The following is a 21,370-nucleotide window of genomic DNA, read 5'->3' as shown; positions in this document are numbered from 1 at the left end:
TGGAATTTCCTTAAGAGCTTGGTTGCCTTTACGTGTCTCTTAGCTACCCATTCGTTTTGAGCTGATGGTAAATGTTTCTAAGCTACTTGTTGTGGCTCCGTTGCCTGAGCCTGGGCTATCGACAGATGCAGACTCTGAGAGTGAGGGAGAGGTGTTGGCAAGGCCTCCCTCTCCAGGACCCTCCTCTCTGGTAATGCCTCCGAAGGACACCGAAGGCCAAACGATAGGCTCAGAGCCAAGCACATCCCCGCAGCCACAGGTGGACAGGACGAGGAAGATAAGTGCTGGCTGGACCCTCGACAGAGGCGCAGGGAGAAGCATGCACAGCAGAGGGAAAGGCGTGCCAGAGATTAGCTGAGTCACTGGACCACACCCCACAGGGTATAAATGTGGGTGTGGTGGCCGGCTCAGTTTGTGACGAGCAAAAACTGGAAATACTCCATGATCTCTGCATTACTGGACTTTGCCTGCTTTATCAGACTGCATTTGGATGAATCCTTGTATTGTCGACACTCTTGCCTGTTTTATCGGAATGCTTGCAGTCTAATCTTTGTTTTGTGTGAGTAAAGTCTGAATTGGCAGCTAGCCACTGGGTTGCTGCCAGCTTTATCTTCAAAGAGTTTTGTCGTGTGGCTTATTAACTCCGGGCCGTCTGTGGGGGTGCGTGTGTGGTACGGGGACAGAACTCTACTAAGTATTGAGTGGAGCCATGGTGTGTGTGTGAGTCCAAGATTTTCTTAATCTCAAAGTGTTGTTCTCCTACCATAAGGGGGACCAGAGATGTGGATGTACAGTTGCAAGAAAAAGTATGTGAACTCCTTGGGATTACATGGAGTTTTGCATGAATTGGTCATAAAATGTGCTCTGAACTTCATCTAAGTCACAACAATAGAAAAACACAGTCTGCTTAAAATAATACTACACAAACATTAGATGTTGCCATGGTTTAATGGAACATAACATGTAAACATTCACAGTGCAGGGAGGAAAAAGTATGTGAGCCCCTAGCCTAATGACTTCTCCAAGAGCTAATTGGAGCCAGGAGTGAGCCAAACTTTACTCCAATCAGTGTGATGATATTGGATGTGTTGCTGACAGCTGTCCTGCCCTTTAAAAACACACACCTGTTTTGGGGTTACTGGTTTCAAGAAGCACTTGTCTGATGTGAACCATGCCTCGCAGAAAAGAGCTCTCAGAAGACCTACGATCAAGAATTGTTGACTTGCATGAAGCTGGAAAGGGTTACAAAAGTATCTCCAAAAGCCTTGATGTTCATGTGTCCACTGTAAGACAGACTGTCTACAAATGGAGAAAGTTTAGCACTGTTGCTACTCTCCCTAGGCATGGTCGTCCTGTAAAAATGACTGCAAGAGCACAGCACAGAATGCTTCATGAGGTAAAGAAGAATCCTAGAGTGTCAGCTAAAGACCTACAGAAATCTTTGGCACATGCTAACATTTTTGTTGACACATCTACAATAAGGAAAACATTAAACAAGAATGGAGTACATGGGAGGACACCATGGAGGAAGCCATTGCTGTCCAAAAAAAATATTGCAGCACGTTTGAAGTTTGCAAAAGAGCACCTGGATGTTCCACAGCACTACTGGCAAAATATACTGTGGACAGATGAAACCAAAATTGAGTTGTTTGGGAAGAACACACAACACTATGTGTGGAGAAAAAAAGGCACAGCACACCAACATCAAAACCTCATCCCCACGGTAAAACATGGCGGAGGGAGCATCATGGTTTGGGGCTGCTTTGCTGCCTCAGGGCCTGGACGGATTGTTGTCATTGATGGGAAAATGAATTCCAGAGTTTATCAAGACATTTTGCAGGAAAACGTACGACCATCTGTCCGCCAACTGAAGCTCCGCAGAGGATGGGTGATGCAACAGGACAATGACTCAAAGCATACAAGTAATTCAACAAAAAAATGGCTTCAACAGCACAGAATACGCCTTCTGGAGTGGCCCAGTCAGAGTCCTGACCTCAACCCGATTGAAATGCTGTGGCATGACCTTAAGAGAGCGATTCACACCAGACATCCCAAGAATATTGCTACACTGAAACAGTTTTGTGAAGAGGAGTGGTCCAAAATTACTCTGGATCGTTGTGCAGGTCTGATCTGCAACTACAGGAAACGTTTGGTTGAGGTTATTGCTGCCAAAGGAGGGTCAACCAGTTATTAAGTCCAAAGTTAAACCGCTTAAAGTATTGCGCCCAGTGAACTTGCTTGGGGGAAAGTTTTCTTGGGGTCTTAAGGGCTAGGTTTTTGTGATTAGTCCAGACCTCGAAAGGGATTTTATTCCCCTCTAGGAAATGTCTCCAAGTCAGGAGAGCCCAACGTACGGCATAAGCCTCCTTCTCCCAGATGGCCCATCGCTGCTCTGTTTCCATTAACCTTTTGGAAGTGTAGGTGCATGGCTGTAGTCGGTCTTGCTCATTCTTTTGGAGTTAAACAGCTCCCACTGCTACATCGCTAGCATCAGCTTGTATGACAAATGGTTTATCTGGATCTCGGTGTTTCAATACTGGCTTAGCAGAGAACAGCTGTTTAAGTTTCTCGAATGCTGCTTGGCATTCCATTGCCTCGGTTTCGGTTTGTCCTCCCCCTTTGTTTTTAGCAGGTTTGTTATGGGGAGGGTGATTTTTGCAAATGCCAGAATAAATTGGTGGTAAATGTTTGCGAACCCCAAAAAACTTTGTAGCTGTTTGTGAGTGTGGGGACGCTCCCAGTCAATCACAGCTTGTACTTTTTGTAGGTCCATCTCTATCCCCTCGTGGGATATTCGGTACCCTAGATAGTCTATTTTCTCCTGGTGGAACTCCCATTTTGAAAGTTTTGCAAAGAGTTTGGCTGACCGGAATTTATTCAGGACCGCTTGGATTAATTTTACGTGCTCTGCCTTAATTTCTGTGTATATTAAAATGTCATCAAGGTAAACCAAAACTCCTTTGTATAAATGTTCAAGCAGCATTTTGTTTATGAGTTGCATAAAAACTGCTGGGGCACCCTGTAATCCAAACAGAAGTTCTTTACATTGGTAGCAGCCCAGTGGGGTAATAAATGTGGTTTTCCATTCTTCCCCTTCCCTTATTCTGATGCGGTAATAAGCTTCTCATAAGTCCAGTTTAGAAAAAAGTTTCCTCTTTGAAAGGTGCAGTAGCATGTCCTTCATGAGGGGAAGGGGGTACACATTTTCTACGCTCACAGTGTTAAGGTTCCTTTAGTCCAAGCAAAGGGGCAAAGTGCCAACTTTTTTTCGTGGAACAGTACTGGGGCTGTGGTTTTTTGATGGGTAGGTTTGATAAATCCCCTTGCTAGGTTTTTGTTACTGAATGCTCTCAGTTCATTGAGTTCTTGGGGGGACATACTGTACATTTTTTGTTTTGGAAGTTTATCCCCTGATAGCAGATGGCACAATCTGTGGCTTGGTGGTGGTGGTGGGAGTTCATCGGAGCCTTCTTCGCTAAATACCTTGGCTAGATCCCTGTATTCTTTTGGGATGCCCTAGGTTGACATGGCCCAGCCAGTCATTGCCATTTCACTGCTCCCCCCTTTCCGTGGTTTTCCTCTATTTCATCTGCGAATGTCACATGTCCCTGGAATCTTATAGATCCTCTCTTCCAATTTACTATAGAGTTCCATTTTCTCAGCCATGTGAGGCCTAGGACTAGGGGCCATTCCATTCTGGGCGCCACAATAAACGTGAGCATTTTGTCGTGGCTTCCCATGTTTATTTGCAGGGGCTTGGTGGCAAAAATGGCTGGTCTCCCCCTCCCCGCTACTGTCCCATCTAGCTGGCAGAAGGCAATGGGTGTTTTCAGTTTCCTTAGGTGGATCCCCAATTTCCCCACCAGGATTGGACTAATTAGGCATCGTGTGCATCCTGAGTCCAGTAATGCTGAAATTTCCTCCCTTTTCCCTTGGCTGGGCATGAAAAGTCTTAGGGGTAGGGTAAGTGGTTCGATTGGGTCACTTACCAGCGGGTCATCTTCTGGGTCACTTTTGAATGGACTCGGATCCTCAAGTTGGGGTGCCGGAGTTTCTTCCTCTGGGGGTGGGGGGGGAAACGCCACAGCCTTTCTGCTTCTCAAACTGGTTTCTTTTCCTTGGGGGGTTGATTTCGTGGGTTTTCCCCCTGACAGGCATTCTGGCTTCCTGATGGGAATTTTTGAATGGCACTCTGCTGCGTGGTGCCCCTCCTTTCCACACTTAAAGCATCCCGATGGCCTTGGTGCTAGGGCGGTTTGCGGCTTAAATGGTTCCCTCTTTCCCTGAGGTGGGGATCTTCTCCAAATTCTGCCTGCTTGGTACTGGTTTCGGGTCATGTCGATCTCGGCTTCCTCCACCATTAGGTACCATTCATGCAAGTGGTTAGGGGTTCCTCGGGCTAAGCAAGCGATGTATATTTAGCCCATCCTTAAACCAGCTCACCAAGATGTCTTCTGGCCAGACTACACAGCAGGCTAGGTCGTGGAATTCCTCTGTGTATTTGGCTACTGGCTGGTGACCCTGTTTCACGACCCTGATGCGATCGTGGGCTTTACTGTCAGCTAGTGGATCCTCAAAATTCCATCACAGGGCCATCATGAAGCAGTCGAAGTTTTGCAGCTCAAAGGCATCAGCGTTATAGAGGGTTACCATCCATCGGGCAGCTGCCCCCTCCAAGGCCAGGGTGACGACTCGAACTCACGCCTCCTGGGTTGGGAAATTTCAACTGTATTCCTGCATATATGTGGCCTAAGAAAAAGCCCAGTTTTGGGGGGGTCTCCATCTACTTTACACCCGGGGAGTGTCCTCCTCTTCAACTGAGGTCCTCTGAGTTGGCCGGGAACGTTCACCTGGGCTGGTGTTGCGAGAGGGGAGTTTTCCGCTGCGGCTGATGCTCCTCCAGCTGTGTCATCAGCTTGGTTGGCTGCTGCGGGATCCGGAGTGATGGTTGTGGCTTCCTCGGCGATTTGTGCTGCTTTTGCCCTCTTCTGTTGATGATCTGGCTTCCTTCGGTCGTTGAGATCCCCCAGAGCCTCCATCATGAGCTGGGTGACATGCTGTTTAAGTCAGTCATCCCCCAGCGGTTCTTCAATCAGCTCTTCCTGGTGTGATAGGGCTTCCAAATCTATCTTCCACCCGGCTTTTGGCTACTGTGAGTGAGGGTGACCCCCTTGGTTCTCCCATCCCAGCTGTCCTTCTTCCCCACGCTGATCAACCACTGGGGTTTTGTGGAGCCTTCCAGGACAGCTTCGATGTCTTCAATGGGGCATATGGGGCCAGTGTCCAGCTGGGTGGTTGTGGAGGTCTCTCCCCAATATTCGGCCTCCCCTTGCTCGCTGCTCTTTTTGGACATGGTTTGTAGGGTCCCCTCGGTAGAGTAAAATTTTCCTCTCAGGGTTGACCACATTTGCAGTGCCTGCTTTATGTAAGACCTGGCCTTTTCCCTTTATTCAAGAAAGTAAAGACTCTCGAAACTTTCAAAAGGAACCTTTTATTGAACAGGGGTGATAGCAGAGTGAAAAGAAAGCAGGCTCTGAGGGGGCCCTCAGGCCATACAGTTAGAATAAAGGAATTATTAGAAACCCCTCCCAACAGTCCAGTGTGGATTCAGCCAATCCGCAGGTGTGAAGATGTTATTGTACCGGCTGCTCTGAGAAAACGATAAGGGAACTTTCTCAGGGTCATCTTCCACCGGCTTTTGAGTGATGCAACCCACATGGCCCTCTCTCCCCTTACATTCCCCAAAAGGTGTGAAAAATGCCAGGGTGCTTAGGTACCAGGCTAAAGGTTATAAATCGATAAATTGTAGAATACAGAATATATAGGGAAGAAAGTAATAAGTAAAGAAAGTAATTTAAAATCCCCCCTTCCCCTGAAGAATGGCAGATACATGGATCTGACACTGTTTATGTTTATTTTCTAAACAGATTAATATTTTCCATTGTGGGAGTGTCATAACAGAAATACGTGACTATAGACAGTCTGGCAGTCTGAAATCTCCAACATATCAAAGCAAACACATTCTTTTGCGCCCAACAATGCAGGTAAACTCTTCATGCTTTCAAGAACTGCCATTGCTATACCTTCAATGAACTTTTATTTATATATTCAGTATTTCATAATAAATGGTTACCCTCCTTTTTCCTAGACCTTGATTTGTGATGTGCATTCCATTACAAGTGACAACCACAAGTGGACACAGGTAGAAACAAAGTTATATAAGACTTGTGATATTATAGGTTGGTAGTCCAGAAATTTTCCAGGGTAAAATAAAATTTAAAAATACAGCAATAAAAATGTGTGATAAACACAAAAGAATCAACATTCAGATAAGTGCGTCACCTTTACAGCATGCTCCAATCTGTTCACTATAATGGGTTCTTAACTGCTTTAACTATAAACTTAGCAGTTCTGATTAGAATCCAGGATGAAATAGGACACTCTCATTCAAATTCCAGTGGGCTGTTCCTTCAAGTAAGGATATTAAGCATCTAAGCCTAAGAGGGTATATGGTTGACAGTCAAATAAAATATGAGCAATATCCTTGATGGCTGGGGCACCATATATACACATCCTCTCATGTTATGGCAGATGATAGAAACACCCATATTTGACCTTGATTTTTATTTGCTAATTATAATATTGGGCAAAATTGAGACAGTTTCTCATGTGAATTGAAAATACACCTATTTCCCTCTCCTTCTAGTTGCATCTTTTACATACCATATTTTATTCTATTCTGGGAGATCTTTGGTTATCCTGAGGATAACATATGGGGAGACAACAACAAAAGAGGCTGCAAGGAGAAAGAAGTAGGAAAGCCATGATCAATAAGTACACTCCTATAGAGTCCCACTTGTTATCTGAACTGATATGATGGATGTCAAACAGTGGTTGTGTATGTGCTGCAATTCTTCTATGTAACCCATATATCTCCATACACACATTGTGTTAAGCAATATTTTATTTAACAATTCTTAGTTGAACAACCCATCAATAAATTCGTGTTTTAAATGAATAAATAATCATTACTTATATGACTAATTTCTAGTTTGTTTTCCTTTTCTCTGGTTAAGACATGATAGTAAATAGATATTAATATTTTACAGCAATTGTAGCTCTTAAATTCTAGAAGTTGAGAAATTTCTGATTTGCTGTACTTTTTTATTTTTTATTTTGTGTAACTAGAATATAGATATTATTAAATATGTTACTAAAAATAATGTTAAATATAAATTTATTTACTTCTAAAATGCAATACTATACAGTCTTGAAAATTATTGGAATTAAAATGTCAAACTTTACTTTACTTTACTTTACTTGTATTTGATTTATATACTACCCTACTCCCAAAGGACTCAGGGCAGTGAACAGCCAACAATAAAATACATACATACAAAATTTGAAAAGCAGAGATAAAATCGAATTAAAGTTTGGCCCAGACAGATTTAAAACCCCAATCAGTTTAAAACAAATTTAAACTTTGAATATTAAAAATACTAAAAAATATTAAAAAATTATTAAAAATGTTTAAAAAGAGGGAGAAAGTTAGGCCAGGCCCGCCTGGTGAAATAAAAAGGTCTTTAGAGCGCAGCGGAAGGTGCGCAGATCTGGGATCCTCTGTATCTCCAGGGGGAGCTCGTTCCAGATAGTAGGTGCCCCCACAGAGAAGGCTCTCCCCCTGGGGGCCACCAGTCGACACCAGTTTGGCCGACGGCACCCAGAGGAGCCCCTCTCTATGAGAGCGTACCAGCCGGTGGGAGGCTATTGGTGGTAGTAGGCGGTCCCGCAAGTACCCAGGTCCTGAGCCATGGAGCGCTTTAAAGGTGGTAACCAAAACCTTGAAGCGCACCCGGAAGACCACCGGGAGCCAGTGCAGCTCGCGCAAGAGGTGTGTTACATGGGAACGCCATGTCACTCCCATTACCACCCGATAGGTTCAAAAGGAAAAGTTGTCTATTAATATTTAATAGACAACATACAGTACAGTACATACATACTGTATGTTTAAGAATCAACTTAATCTATCATATTGAAAAGAATGAAACTAATTGTTGTCTACATAAGTATTGAAAATGAAATATATTGACCTCAGTGAACATACTTGTAAAAATTACTTGTAAAAATGTGCGTATAAATGTAGCATTAAAGAATTATTGCTCTTTTATAATCTTCTGCATTTGTGTTTTAGGAAGACAAACTTCTATTAGAAAGTCAACTTATACTGGCAACAGCAGAACCGCTGTGTCTAGATCCATCAATTGCTGTTACATGCACAGCAAACCAGCTTTTGTATAATAAGCAAAAAATGAATACTCACCCAATGAAACGGTACTGGAAAATATTCATCTTTAGAGAATCTTTGCAAAAATTTGCTTTATGTTATACTGGGAAAAAAGTTGATTACATTCAAGTTAGATAACTTTTAAAACCTATACAATAACCTAGAACACTGAGTGCAAATGTATTTTATGGAAAAAAATTTTTTGGATGAAGTCCAATACAATTGTAAATTTATATTAATTAATAAAAAGGTTTTTTTTCTTCTGTTTAGTCGTATCCAATTCTTAGAGACTGTCTAGACTAGTCCCTGCAGTTTTCTTGACAAGGTTTTTCAGTAGTCACTTGCCATTGCCCCTCTTTCTAGGGCTGAGAGAAAGTGACTGGCCAAAAGAAAGTGATAGCTCATCCAGCTATCTTTGTGTCTAAGGCAGGGGTGTCAAACTCACGACTACACATCATCATCACATGATGTATTGTAACTTTTGCCCCTTCACTAAACTGGGGTGGGCACAGCCAGCATATGCTGCGGGCCGCAAGTTTGACACCCCTGGTCTAAGGCAAGACTAGAACTCACAGTCTCCTGGTTTCTAACCACTACACAAAAGGAATTGTAAATATAATATATTTACAAATTTAGTATGTATTTACAAAATTAAATACAAATATGTTTTACAAATTGAAGATATAGGCTTACAATTGACTTAATATCCTTGAGTTAAAAGGAATTGCACAGCAGCTTTCCAACTATATTATTAAATCATGATTTGGTAAATAATGCTTATAAATGCTTGTATAAATATGTTCCAGAATATAAGTTTTCTTTACATTAATCTTGCACTATCTTATAGATGTTTCAAGAGATATTCCAGGCCATCTCTGAATTACCAGCAGGAGGTGTCTCAAAGTACCATTCCACCACAGTTCAAGCTATTTGATTATTTACAAAAAAGAAAGGAGAGGAGAGGAAGCCAACAGTATGATCTCAAAATTTCCAAAACTGGAAATGTATGCTTATTTTAAGAAGCTTTTAAAATAATACATTTGTGAAATGTATTTATCCCTATGACTTTTATATATGTTTGTCCTTTTAGTGTGTTGATATGTGGAAACAGAACCCCTGTTATTTGACTGCACCATCTGAAATAGATGTAAGTCTACAGATTTACCAAGCTTTCCTTCTATAATCCAAGCTGGTGGAGGTGTTTCAATGAAATCCTAAACCTGCTTGCTGTTTTGTGACAATTTAATTTATTCTAATTAACACATTACCTAATTATATAGCTATTTAAAATGTTGAATATTTTTTATTTTTAGAAATGAAGGATTCTTTTGATGATGTCAGTAAATTTATTGTGACAGTTTTTCTGGAAATGTTTAATCCTCCCTATTTCTAAAGATGTATATCATTACAAGTAATTTTTAAAAATCCTCATTGGAGTTATACGTAATCAACCAGTTACTCCAGGGAAGATAGTCTTTTGTGTTGAAAGCAGTGGTCGGTTTCTACTGGTTCGCCCCGGTTCATGTTAACTGGTAGCGGTGGGAGGCTCCATCCACCTGCCTGGATGTCATCACAGATGCTCTGCGCATGCACACGCTCACCTTTCCGAACCAGTAGCGAAGGTAAGTGAAAACCACTACTGGTTGAAAGGCCCAGCTAGAATAGGACTACATGTCTGTCATGCTCCAGAGGAGATTGAACTGTGTTGATTAGATTTCTTTAAATAACCAAAATGATACTATTTTTAAAAAAATAACTATGTATTATTTATTAACTATATACCTTATTCAAGTGTTGCTTTTATTCACTTGCACTTTAATTTCTTATTTCTCAAGGTGGAAAAATATGCTAAAGTGGAAAAATCTATCAAACCTGATGACTCACAACCAAGTGTCTGGCCGATTCATGTGAGTAGTAGTAAATTTCCAAGCACTATTTTTTTAGAAAAAATGGAAATGCAATGTAATGAATAATTTGTTCATGATTGCATTTAGATGACTAAAGAAAGATCATTTTCAATTATTCATTAAACAGAAAACTGATCTTATGAATTTTTCAAATGTGCAACTTCTTAGCAATAGAATGTAATTGTTTATGAGCTGCTGTTGAGTGTGTGAATAAACCAGTTTATTGTGTTCAGAATTCTATTGCCTCTGAACTATAGGTACTGTACAATGAAAGAACAGTTGATAATGTGATATTAGGAATGTGATATTAGTGATAATTCCTATCTTTTGTAATTAACAGCTTTATGTTTGAATAAAAAATAAAAATAAAGAAGTACAGGTAATCCCCAGGTTACAAGCGTTCCCTTAGCGAACATGCAAAGGTACGTGAGAAGTGCCCCCTAGCATTTATGAACAAGTCCCGAAATTATGAATGTTGCATCACTATTGCAGTTGTTCGTTCTTACGAATGTTCGCAGAGGCTCTTCAACATTTGCCCTGCCTATTCCCCTTTCCCTGCCGGGTCTTCACAGGCACTTTGCCTGTGGATACTCACTTACCTTGGAAAGATCTCTTCTCTGTTACGGTTGCTTCAGGCTTTTGGTGCATTTGCAGAGAACAGAGGCCTAACTTACCACGAGATCAGTAGTGTGAGATCTTTTTTTAAAAATAATATTTATTGAATTTTCAAACATTAAAATACACAATACAAAAATTAGAAAAGAGCAAAAAATAGAAAACTATAACACACAACAAAAATAAACAAACAAAAACAAACACATTGAAGCTTAAACACTAATAACATCTTTTCCACATTGATATCTCTATCCTAATTAACTTCCATACACAAATTCTACTTCTATCTATCACTAACTTAATTTACATCCTTATCTAAGTTATACTAACTTCTATTCACAATTTGGTTTCATGACAAAATATTGCTTACATTTTAGATTTACTCTCCAGCCAGGAATACCATCTATTCCAAATTAAATAATACTCAGTGTATTCCCTTTCCTTAATTTCCATGGATAATCTGTCCATTTCTGCACATTCGTATATTTTTTTAATTATAATTTGGTCTGGGGAGATATCCGGTTGTTTCCAATTTGTACTATGACAATCCTACTCACAGTTAATATATGTAATATGATATATTGTAAGTTCTTTTCCATTTTCCCTTCCAAAATACCCAGGAGGAATAGTTCCGGTTTTCTTTCTATCTTCCACCCAGTTATCTCTTCCAGCCATTTTTTTATCTTCCACCAAAATTTCCCAGGAATGCCCCAGGAGGACTGGAGGAGAGCGCAGCTCCTCACTCATGGAGATCCACTAGTGGGGAAATGGTCGCGGAACTCGGTAAGAAATGTGCGAGCCAGGAAGCGGTCATGCTCCCTGGCAGGAAAGGGTTGCATGTTCACTCCAGCAAAGGTTTGTGCAACCCTCTCTGGCCAGGAAGCATGATCGCTTCCTGGTCAGCGCACCTCTTACCGCGCCCACTTCCCAACCGGTAGATCTCCATGAGTGAGAAGCTGTGCTCTCCTCCGGTCCTCCTGGGGCGGCTCGCCTCCCCGCTGGCACCTTCTCCTTCTCCTTGCTGCTCCAGGAGAAGCCTGAGACTCAGCTTTCCTTGGCAAAGCGCTTCATTGCAGCGCAGGGAACATGTGCGGCACTGGGGGATCCGTGCAGCTACTATCTCACCCCTCCTCAGCCTCGGCCATGCCGCGAGGCTCCAAGTCAAGGAGAAGACGGAGGAAGGTGGGGGGAAGTCCAAACAGCAGCTACCTGAAGCAAGCTGCAGCGCTATTATGCAGGGTTCCGAGTGGTTGGAGAAGCGGCAGAAATAGCAGCCAGGGCTGGGCTTTCAGCAGGTAAGCAACGCTGCCTCTGCCGTGGGGAACTTTAGAGAGGGCGGGGGCAGGCTGTGCGAGCAGCCTGTCTCTTAGCTGGCGAGAATGGCTACAGCCTGCCCCCGGCCTCTCTTTCCAAAGTTCCTCACGCTCTTGCTGGGGGCAAGGGGGTGGCGGTGGCAGGAGCAGCAGGCGGGGGCTTCCCTCCCTCCCTCCCTCTGGAGGCCTGGGGCTATGCTAGAAGTCTGCTCGGGCGGGGAGACAGGGAAGACCCGGACCACCCATCCTTGCCACCACCACCCCATCGCCTTGGCGGCAGCGGTTCTCACCCAGCCACTTCCCTGGCAGTGGCAGGAGCAGCTGGCAGGAGAGAGGGAATGGCGGCAGGCTGTGGCAGCAGACAGTTTGAACCGGTTAAGAGGCAAAGTTCTTCCTCCTGCCAGCCTCGAGCTCAGCTCCAGGCAGCGTCCAGGCAGCCATATCTGGCCTCCCCCTGCGGCAGACCACGTGGATTCCAGGCAGCGCAACTTCGGGGCCTTTCCTCATGGTGGCGGTGGCGAGGCAGGCAGGCAGCCGGGTGCACGGGAGCGACTGGCGGCAGCGCTCCTGGCTGGCAAAGGGCGGAGTACCGGGGCTGCATGTGGGCAATGACGGCATTAAGGCCAGCTGATTGTTGCACATGCATGCACACCAGTAACCAGCAGACTAGCTGGCTGGTGTGCATGCGTGCCCTGGTAACCCAGAAGAAGAATGGGCGATGCCACGCGTGCCGGGTGACATGGCTCTGTGTGCCACTTCCGGCATGCGTGCCATAGGTTTGCCAACATGGTACTAGATCATCTGCGAATGCTTGAACCTTATATTCTTCCTGTTTGATTTTCAATCCTTTAATTATTTGATTTTTCCTAATTTGTATTAATAGTATCTCCAGGGATAATATAAATAAGAGGGGTGATAAGGGACATCCCTGTCTTACCCACTTAGCTATATCAATCTTCTCTGTTGTTTCCCCATTCATTATTATTGTTTCGAATAAATTGCTCTAATTAAATCCATAAATTTCTCCCCAATTTTCATAATTTCCAATTGATTAATCAGAACATTCCAGTTTAAATTATCAAACGCTTTCTGGGCGTCTACAAACATCAATGCCAGCTGCTTATTCGGATGGGCCTCATAGTATTCTAATGTATCCAGAATCGTCTGTGTATTATCTTTTATATATCTATTTGGAAGAAATCCGTTTTGATCTGAATCAATAATTTCACTTAAAAAATTTTTTGGCCCTTTCAGCTATTATTGTTACAAAAAAATTATAGTCCACACTAAGCAGCAAGATTGGCCAGTAGTTCTTGACCTGCTGTGTGTTTGTAGATTCCTTTGGGATGAATGATATCAATGCCTCTCTCCATGTCTCTGGTAATTTCGATTGCCCTAAGGCTTCATTATATAAGTTCAACAATAACACTTCCAGAGGTCCTTGTATCTTTTTATAAAACTCAGAGGGAATGCCATCAGGTCCTTGAGTTTTATTATTTTTCTGTTTTTGAATAGCTGCTTTCATTTCCATCATAGTAAGTCTGCTGTTTAACATTTCTTTCATTTCCTCTGATATTATCGGAAGGTTCCTATCTTTTAAATATTTCTTTATATCTTCCTCCTCCACCTTCTCCTGGCTATAAAGTGTTTCAAAGTAATTTTGGGCTATTTTCTTCGTCTTGTAGTTGTGTTATTAGCCTTTTCTCCTTATCCTTTTTTAATTTATAGGCCAATCATCTCCCAGGCTTATTAGCATGTTCGAAGTATATCTGCTTTGTTGCCTTAAGTTTTTGCGCCATTTCCTCCTGGGAACGCAGATTTATTTTATGTTTAATCAGATTTCTTTCCTCTCTAATTTTTTTATCCGGGGATTCCTGCATTTTATACTCCCAATTCCTCCAATTTCTCTTGTAATTCCAATTGTTGTTTCCTTTTTTCTCTATTTCTCCCCGCCCAGTATGCTATCATTAGACCTCTGATATAAGCCTTGGTTGTATCCCAAAAGTTCTAAAGGGTCGTATCTTCATTTGTATTTTCTTTCAAGAAGAAATCCAACTCTCTTTCCATCCATTCTATATACATTTGTTCTTTTATTACTCCTTGATTCATGATCCATCTCCTTTTCGATGTTGATCTTCCTGTCCATTTTAATATCAAAGGGCTATGATCCGCCCATATGTTAGTTGCTATTTCTATTTCATCTATGTTTTTACTTAGTTCCAAATCTGTCCAGATCATGTCTATTCTGGACCATGAATCATGTGGGTTAGAATAAAAAGTATATTGGGTTTTTTTGTGGATTTCCTTCTCTCCAGATGTCTTTTAGATTCAGCTCTTGCACCATGTCAAAAAAAGTGGTCGGCAGTATCCTCTTCTGTTTTTTTATTTTTCTTTCCCGATCTGTAATCTTGTTTTGTATCTACGACCACATTAAAGTCCCCCAATAAACAAATATTTCCAATTTCCAATTCCACAATTCTTTTATGTAATTTATAATAAAATACCCCCTGTCTAATATTTGGTGCATAGATAGCCACCAATAATATTTTTTTTGGTCTTGTTATTATCTCAATTAATAAAATTCTGCCTTCCTCATCTGCATAAATGTGTTTCAGTTATAGCCAATCTTTAATGTATAAAACTACTACTCTCTTTTTTTGTGGTGCAAGAGCTGAATATAATTTTCCTAATTTAGGGGCTTCTAATAAATGTCCTTGTTGCTTTTTAATGTGAGTTTCTTGTAAACATGTGATGTCTGAATTGTGTTTTTGTGGTCTAGATAGAATCTGTCTCCTTTTGGCTGGCGAGTTTAAACCATTTATATTAATCGAAATTAATTTAAATTCTTCTTCCATTTTACCTTCTACTGACGGCCCTGGTTCCTTTCCTTAATCTCGTTTCCGTTTGTATCCTCGACCTTGTCCCTGCTCTTTTCCTCTGTTCTCTTTCAATCCTCTCCTGTGATTCCAATTCTGACTCCTTCCCTTCTTCCTGACTCTTATTTTCTGTGTCCTCTCCATTCTCCCTCTCTTCATCTATTGCTATACACTGATCGTAAAATTCCTGAGCCTTCTCTAGTGTATCCAACCTAATTTTTTTGTCTTGCCAAGTCACTAATAGGCCTTCTGGGATAAGCCACCAGAACATTATTTTATATTTGATAAGTTGGGAGGAGAGAAAGTGATAGCTCTGCCTTTGCTCCCTTACCCTCCTGGGTACTTGTTTAAGAGTCAGAATCTCTTTCCCTTTGTATGTCATTGTTGTACCTCACGTTCTCCTATAGATTTCATATTTTAATTTTTAGATTTTAATTTGTTTTAGTAAATCGAATGTGTACCTCCCGTGACAATTTATTTCGCCGTGCATAATTAGTATGCACCCTATACAATTCGTCAATACCATTTTGCAGCTCTTGTTCATCTTCAGGTTGTCTGCCAACAACTCTATCATGAGATTCAGGAGGTCGTCTTCCTTATTTTCTGGTATATTCTGAAATCTTGAGTAAAACGCAGCCTTTTCCATTTCGAGAAATGTTATTGCTTCTTCGAGTTCTCGATTTGTTGCCATCAATTTCTTTTCTGTCTCCTATTTTTTTTCTGTCTGTTCCATTCTTTCTTCCTCTATCTTTATCTTCTGTTCGTTCTTGACAATTGTCTCTTGTATTTCTCCCATTCTTTCATCTAGTTTCCTTATGTTGCTTTTCACTTCGCCCATGTTGTTCTTTAGTTCTTCATGGTTCTTTCCAATAGATTCCTGGGTCTTAACAAGAACCTCCTGAATTATATTCAGAGTTGTCTGCATACTTTGTGTATTCATTGCAGCTCCTGCCTTTTCTCCTCCCAACATATCTCCTATCAGTTTTTGTCCTGCTGGAGAGGCAGTCATTTGTATAACTTTTTTTTTCAGTTTTAGTTACTGAAGTTATACATGTCATATTCGGTTTCCCAAAGAACTTCTTCCACAAGACCATAAAAAATCTATTTCCTTTCTCCTCCTGAAACTATATTTCCTAACTTCGTTTGGTTATTAAATGCTCCTTTCTTTTATGGTCTTGCCCACTTAATTTACAATCAATTTTGTTTCTTTAAAATTCATTAAATAGAGTACTCAAATAATTAATTAATATAATTGATTCTATCTTCCCATAATCTCAATGACTATTATCACTCTAGCTTGAATTAACAATACCTAAACAAACGATAATATATAACCTCAGTAGAAAGAAAGGGTATATAGATAGAAAGACCAGACAATTAATACATTTATCTATTTATATATAATATCTTAATGCTTTCAGGAATCAAATAAGTAATAACAGATAATAACAATAACTAAGTAGACAAAAGTATATTACTTCAAGATAAAGAAAAAACATATAAATAAAAAGGCCAATTTATTACAGTCTTTCCTCTTAAACAACAGATTAACAAAATTACTTAATTACTTTCAAGGGTCCATTGAATAGTAGATATTAACAATAAAAAAGAAAAAAAATAGAGAAAGTCTAGAGATATACCATGGTATTTGTTTCTAAATATGAATATACAATATACATAATTTCCTATTAATTTCTTCCAGTCTCCTTCTTCCTTGCACTGTCCCAACCTCTTCCATTCATTACTTTCCAAGTCCTTTCTCCAAGATGTCTGCTCCTATTATCCTGCACTGTCACTGTAGTTGTCAATCCATACTCCAATCCTCATCGTTACAATTATTATATCCGCACTCTCCGATTTTTCACTTCCAGTCTCAGTATATTCAGTCACAGTCCTTATTGCAGTTTCCAACTTTCTTCCTCTCTTTTCCTTTCAACTCCTCTAAACTCCTTCTTTTCTCTTTTCCACCTCCTTCTTGCTACTTTGCTCCACCCCTGCAGCGCCGCTTTTTCTCTCTTCTGAGACTTCCTTGTCACACCTTTTAGTTTCCACCAAATTAGGGAATTAACCCAGTAACTCACTCTGTCCCGTCTTTGTTCACCAGTGTATCAGGCTGTTTTCTCACTTCTTGCTTTTTTCACTATTCACACGGGCCAGTCCTTCGCTGTTTCCAGGGTGGTCCTGCGGGCCAGATCTAAGCATCCCATAGGCCAGATCCAGCCCACGGGCCTCAAGTTTGAAACCCCTGGTCCAGGGGTGAAATGCTCCCGGTTTGGATCGGATCTCCTGATCCGGTAGCGATGGAGGCGGGTGGCTTGGAGAACTGGTAGCAAAAATCCCTGCCCTCCCCCCCCAAACCCAGATGAGCCGCACAATCATCAGAGGCTTTCGTTTTTGCTTTTTTTTTTTTATTGCAAAAGTTTTACAATTACATTTTCACCCCTTTTCTCCCCCACCCCCCCACCCCCCAAACTTCCCAACCTCCCTAACCCTCCCTAACCCTCCCCTCCCCCCAGACTTCCCTATAATATACTCATACTCATAAAGAACCCTAATATCACACTTATATATAAACTTAAACCCCTCCCTCCCCTATATAATTTTTCTCTTTACCTCATTACATTAAAAAAATTCTACTACATTATTTTCAAATAAAAGCTATTTGATACTTTCTAGTTTGATATTTGTTCTGAACATATTCTATCCACTTTTTCCATTCCCATTCATAAGTGTCTTGTGAACAATCTTTTAAATATGCTGAAATCTTCGCCATCTCTGCAAAACTGGCCATCTTCAAAGTCCATTCCTCGATAGTGGGCAAAGCTTCATTCTTCCAGTATTTACCTATCAACAATCTTGCTGCTGTTATCATATACAATATCAATTTTGTTTCACCCAATGTAAAACCCTTAACTATACCCAATAAAAACAATTGTGGAGAAAATTGAATTTTTTTCTTCAAAACATTCTGCATGACCCACCAAATTTTTATCCAAAAAGCCTTAACTTTCCTACAGGTCCACCAAACATGATAATACGTAGCATCCAAACATTCACATCTCCAACATTTTGGCTGAACATTAGGGTATATACATGACAACTTTTTGGGATCTAAATGCCATCTATAAAACATTTTATAGAAATTTTCCCTCAGGTTCTGCGACTGTGTAAATTTAACATTCTGAACCCAAATTTTTTCCCATGTTTCCAACATCACTGGTTCTTCGAAATTTTGTGCCCACTTAATCATACAGTCTTTAACTAATTCAGTTTCTGAGTCCCTTTCTAGCAAAACATTATAAAGCCTTTTGATATGCATTGGACCTTTCTCTCTTATATGTCTAACCAATTCTTCCTCATGCAACATAATACCAGTTTTTTGGTCCTCTTTCCATCTCAATTGTAATTGATTATATTGTAACCAAGTTAAATTAATCCCTTCGTCCAACAGTGTCTGCAATGTCTTCAGCTGCCATCTGCCCGCATCTGTAAAAAGAACCTCTTTATATATAAACCCCCCGAGTGACATTATATTTGTATTCCACAAAGTATGACCAAGATCCAGCCATAGCGGTATTTTATAATCCCATTTGAGTCGGTGCTTCTTCCAAACTCTCATCAAAGAATCTCTAAGTATATGACTTTTAAATACTTTATCTACTTTGTCGTCGTAAAATAAGTAAGCATGCCATCCAAATTCAAGATCAAAACTTTCTGCATTCAATATTCCAGTCTTTTTCCTTCCAAACCAATCACTTGTTAAAGTTAAAGCTGCTGCATCATAATATAGCTGTAGGTTTGGAAGTTTAAGACCTCCTCTTTCTGGAACATCTTGCATAATTTTCAATTTCACTCTCGGCTTCTTGTCGTTCCAGACAAACTTATTAACTCCAGATTGCCAAACTTTCAATTGTTTATCACTTTTAAGCACCGGAATCATTTGAAACAAAAAAAGAAATCTTGGCAAAATATTCATCTTAACTGCTGCTATTCTTCCAAGTAGAGACAGCTGCAGTTTTTTCCAAGTCTCCATATCTTTCTGCACCTCTCGCCACAACACCTCATAGTTATTTTGAAACAATTTCATATTTGATTCTGCAATCTGAACTCCTAGATATTTTACCTTAGGTACAGTCTCAAAACCTGCCCTCCTTTCAAGCTCATGTTTACGATCTTGTGTCATGTTTTTAGCTATCATTTTAGTCTTTTTTGGATTCAATCTAAAACCTGAAACTTTACCATAGTCTTGTATAATGTCCTTCATCAAGATTATTGATTCCATTGGTTGTGATAGGGTAACAACCAGATCATCTGCAAATGCCTTTATTCTGTAATCCTCTTGCCTAATCTTTATACCTTTCAAGATATTAGAGTCCCGTATTGTATTTAACAAGACTTCTAGTGTTAAAATAAATAAAAGTGGGGACAACGGACATCCCTGTCTTGTTCCTTTTTCAATTTTAAACTCTGTTGTCAGACTTCCATTAATAATGATCTGTGCCTTTTGCTCTTGATAAATTGCTGAAATCGCCTGTATAAATTGATCCCCAAAGTCCATCTTTTTCAAAGTCTTTAATAGAAAATTCCAATCCACTCTGTCAAAGGCCTTCTCTGCATCCAAGAAGACCAGCACTGCAGGGATCTGTTTATTCTTCTCAAGATATTCCAATAAATCTATTACTTGCCTTACATTGTCCTTCATATATCTGCCCTCGATAAATCCCGCTTGATCATCATGAATCACCTTCTGAATTACTGGCATCAGCCTGTTGGCTAGTACTTTCGCATAAATTTTATAATCTGTATTCAAAAGAGATATTGGTCTATAGTTCTCTGGTTTTTTAGGACCGATTTGTTCTTTTGGTATCAAAGATATATAAGCTGTTGTCCATGATGGGGGTATTTTACCCCCTTGCTGAATGTTGCAAAATAAATCTCTAAGTTGTTCCACCATTTCAGCTTGCAAAGTTTTGTAATACACTGCAGTCAAACCATCCGTGCCAGGAGCTTTGGCTGTTTTTAACTGTTTAATTGCTACTATTATCTCCTCCTCTGTTATAGGATAATTCATTCTTTCCTTTTGTTGATCAGTAATTTTTATAACTCTTTTATCGTTTAAATATTTTTCTATAAGTCCATTCTGCACCTCCTCTTTAGCATATAATTTAGTATAATAGTCCACAAAAGCTTCTTTAATTAATTTTTGTTGAAAGATTTCTTTCCCTCCAATATCAATACTATCAATAGTCCGTATGCTTTGTTTTTTCCTCAATGTGTAAGCCAACCATCTGCCCGGTTTATTAGCGTTACAAAATGTGTTATGCTTCGCATATTGTAAGTTTGTTGCAACTCGTTTTTGCTTTTAAAAGCATTTTTTCTACAACCTCTTTGGCCGAAAAAATGCTTTTAAAAGGAAAAAAAAAAGCCTGTGATGATTGCGCGGCTCAGCTGGAATCCTCAGAGGCTTTTAAAAGCATTTTTTCTACAACCTCTTCACCGAAGAGGTTGTAGAAAAAATGGTTTTAAAAATAAAAAAAAAATGGCCATGCCCACCCAGTCACATTACCCCCCCAAGCCACGCCCACAGAACTGGTAATAACAAATTTTGGCTTTCATCACTGCCCTGGTCTATACACCAACGCACAGAGTATGAGATTTAAACAGGATGAATTAGACATTCAGATTAATGAGGACAGATATGATATTGTTGCCATTACAGAAACTTGGTGGGATGAAACCCACAAATGGAATATACAGCTAGAGGGATTTAAATTATTTAAAAGAAACAGACCAAATAAAAAAGGAGGTGGAGTTGGATGATATATAAGAAATAACTACATCTCTACAGAAATGGAGCACAATAATGATGAAAACTGTCTTGAATGCATTTGAATCAATATAATTGGGAGGAAATGATATTGCCATAGTTGTACCCGGTTACGAGCGTTCCCTTAGCGAACATTCGAAGTTACACAATAAGAGCCCCCTAGCGTTTATGAACAAATCCCAAAACTATGCATATTGCAGCAGCACAGCAGTTGTTCATCCTTACAAACGACCGCAGAGTCTCTGCAACATTCACCCTGCCTATTCACCCCGCACCCCCACCCCCCCGGCCGGGTCTTCAAAGGCACTTCGCCTGTGGAGACTCACTTACCTTGCAAATATCTCCTCTCTGTCATGGTTTCTTTGCCTGCATTTGCAGACAACAGAAGCCTAACGTACCGTGAGATCAGTAGTGCGAAATCTTGTGTAATCTCGCACTTTTGGCTTCTATTCTCTGCAAATTGAGGCCTGGATGTTTGCAAATGGAGGAAAGGCTTCAGGCCTTCCCTCTGTTTGCTGTTTTCTTGGCGAAGCCTGCAGGAGATTGCA

The 21,370-nt window shown here is 40.5% G+C and overlaps 1 protein-coding gene across 41 annotated transcripts in view; it reads left to right on the top strand.

Moving 5' to 3' along the window:
• Window positions 1-21,370, top strand: part of SUPT20H (SPT20 homolog, SAGA complex component) — a 72,449-nt gene that overhangs the window by 9,519 nt on the left and 41,560 nt on the right. For all 41 annotated transcript variants that reach the window (XR_004590164.3, XR_015732764.1, XR_015732766.1 and 38 more), the window contains 6 exons: window positions 5,928-6,044; window positions 6,149-6,202; window positions 8,192-8,331; window positions 9,132-9,288; window positions 9,375-9,431; window positions 10,120-10,191. Coding sequence is in view for 37 of the 41 variants with exons in the window: in XM_087888386.1 (XP_087744512.1) it covers window positions 5,928-6,044; window positions 6,149-6,202; window positions 8,192-8,331; window positions 9,132-9,288; window positions 9,375-9,431; window positions 10,120-10,191 (597 nt within the window). In the remaining 4 variants the exon portion in view is untranslated. The remainder of the gene's footprint in view (window positions 1-5,927; window positions 6,045-6,148; window positions 6,203-8,191; window positions 8,332-9,131; window positions 9,289-9,374; window positions 9,432-10,119; window positions 10,192-21,370) is intronic.

This window comes from Pantherophis guttatus, chromosome 2 (assembly GCF_059756535.1).
Source record: "Pantherophis guttatus breed Tessera chromosome 2, ASM5975653v1, whole genome shotgun sequence".
Classification (NCBI taxonomy): Eukaryota; Metazoa; Chordata; class Lepidosauria; order Squamata; family Colubridae; genus Pantherophis; species Pantherophis guttatus.
The sequence above is the reverse complement of the archived record's forward strand: the minus strand, read 5'-3'. Positions and strand labels throughout refer to the sequence as shown.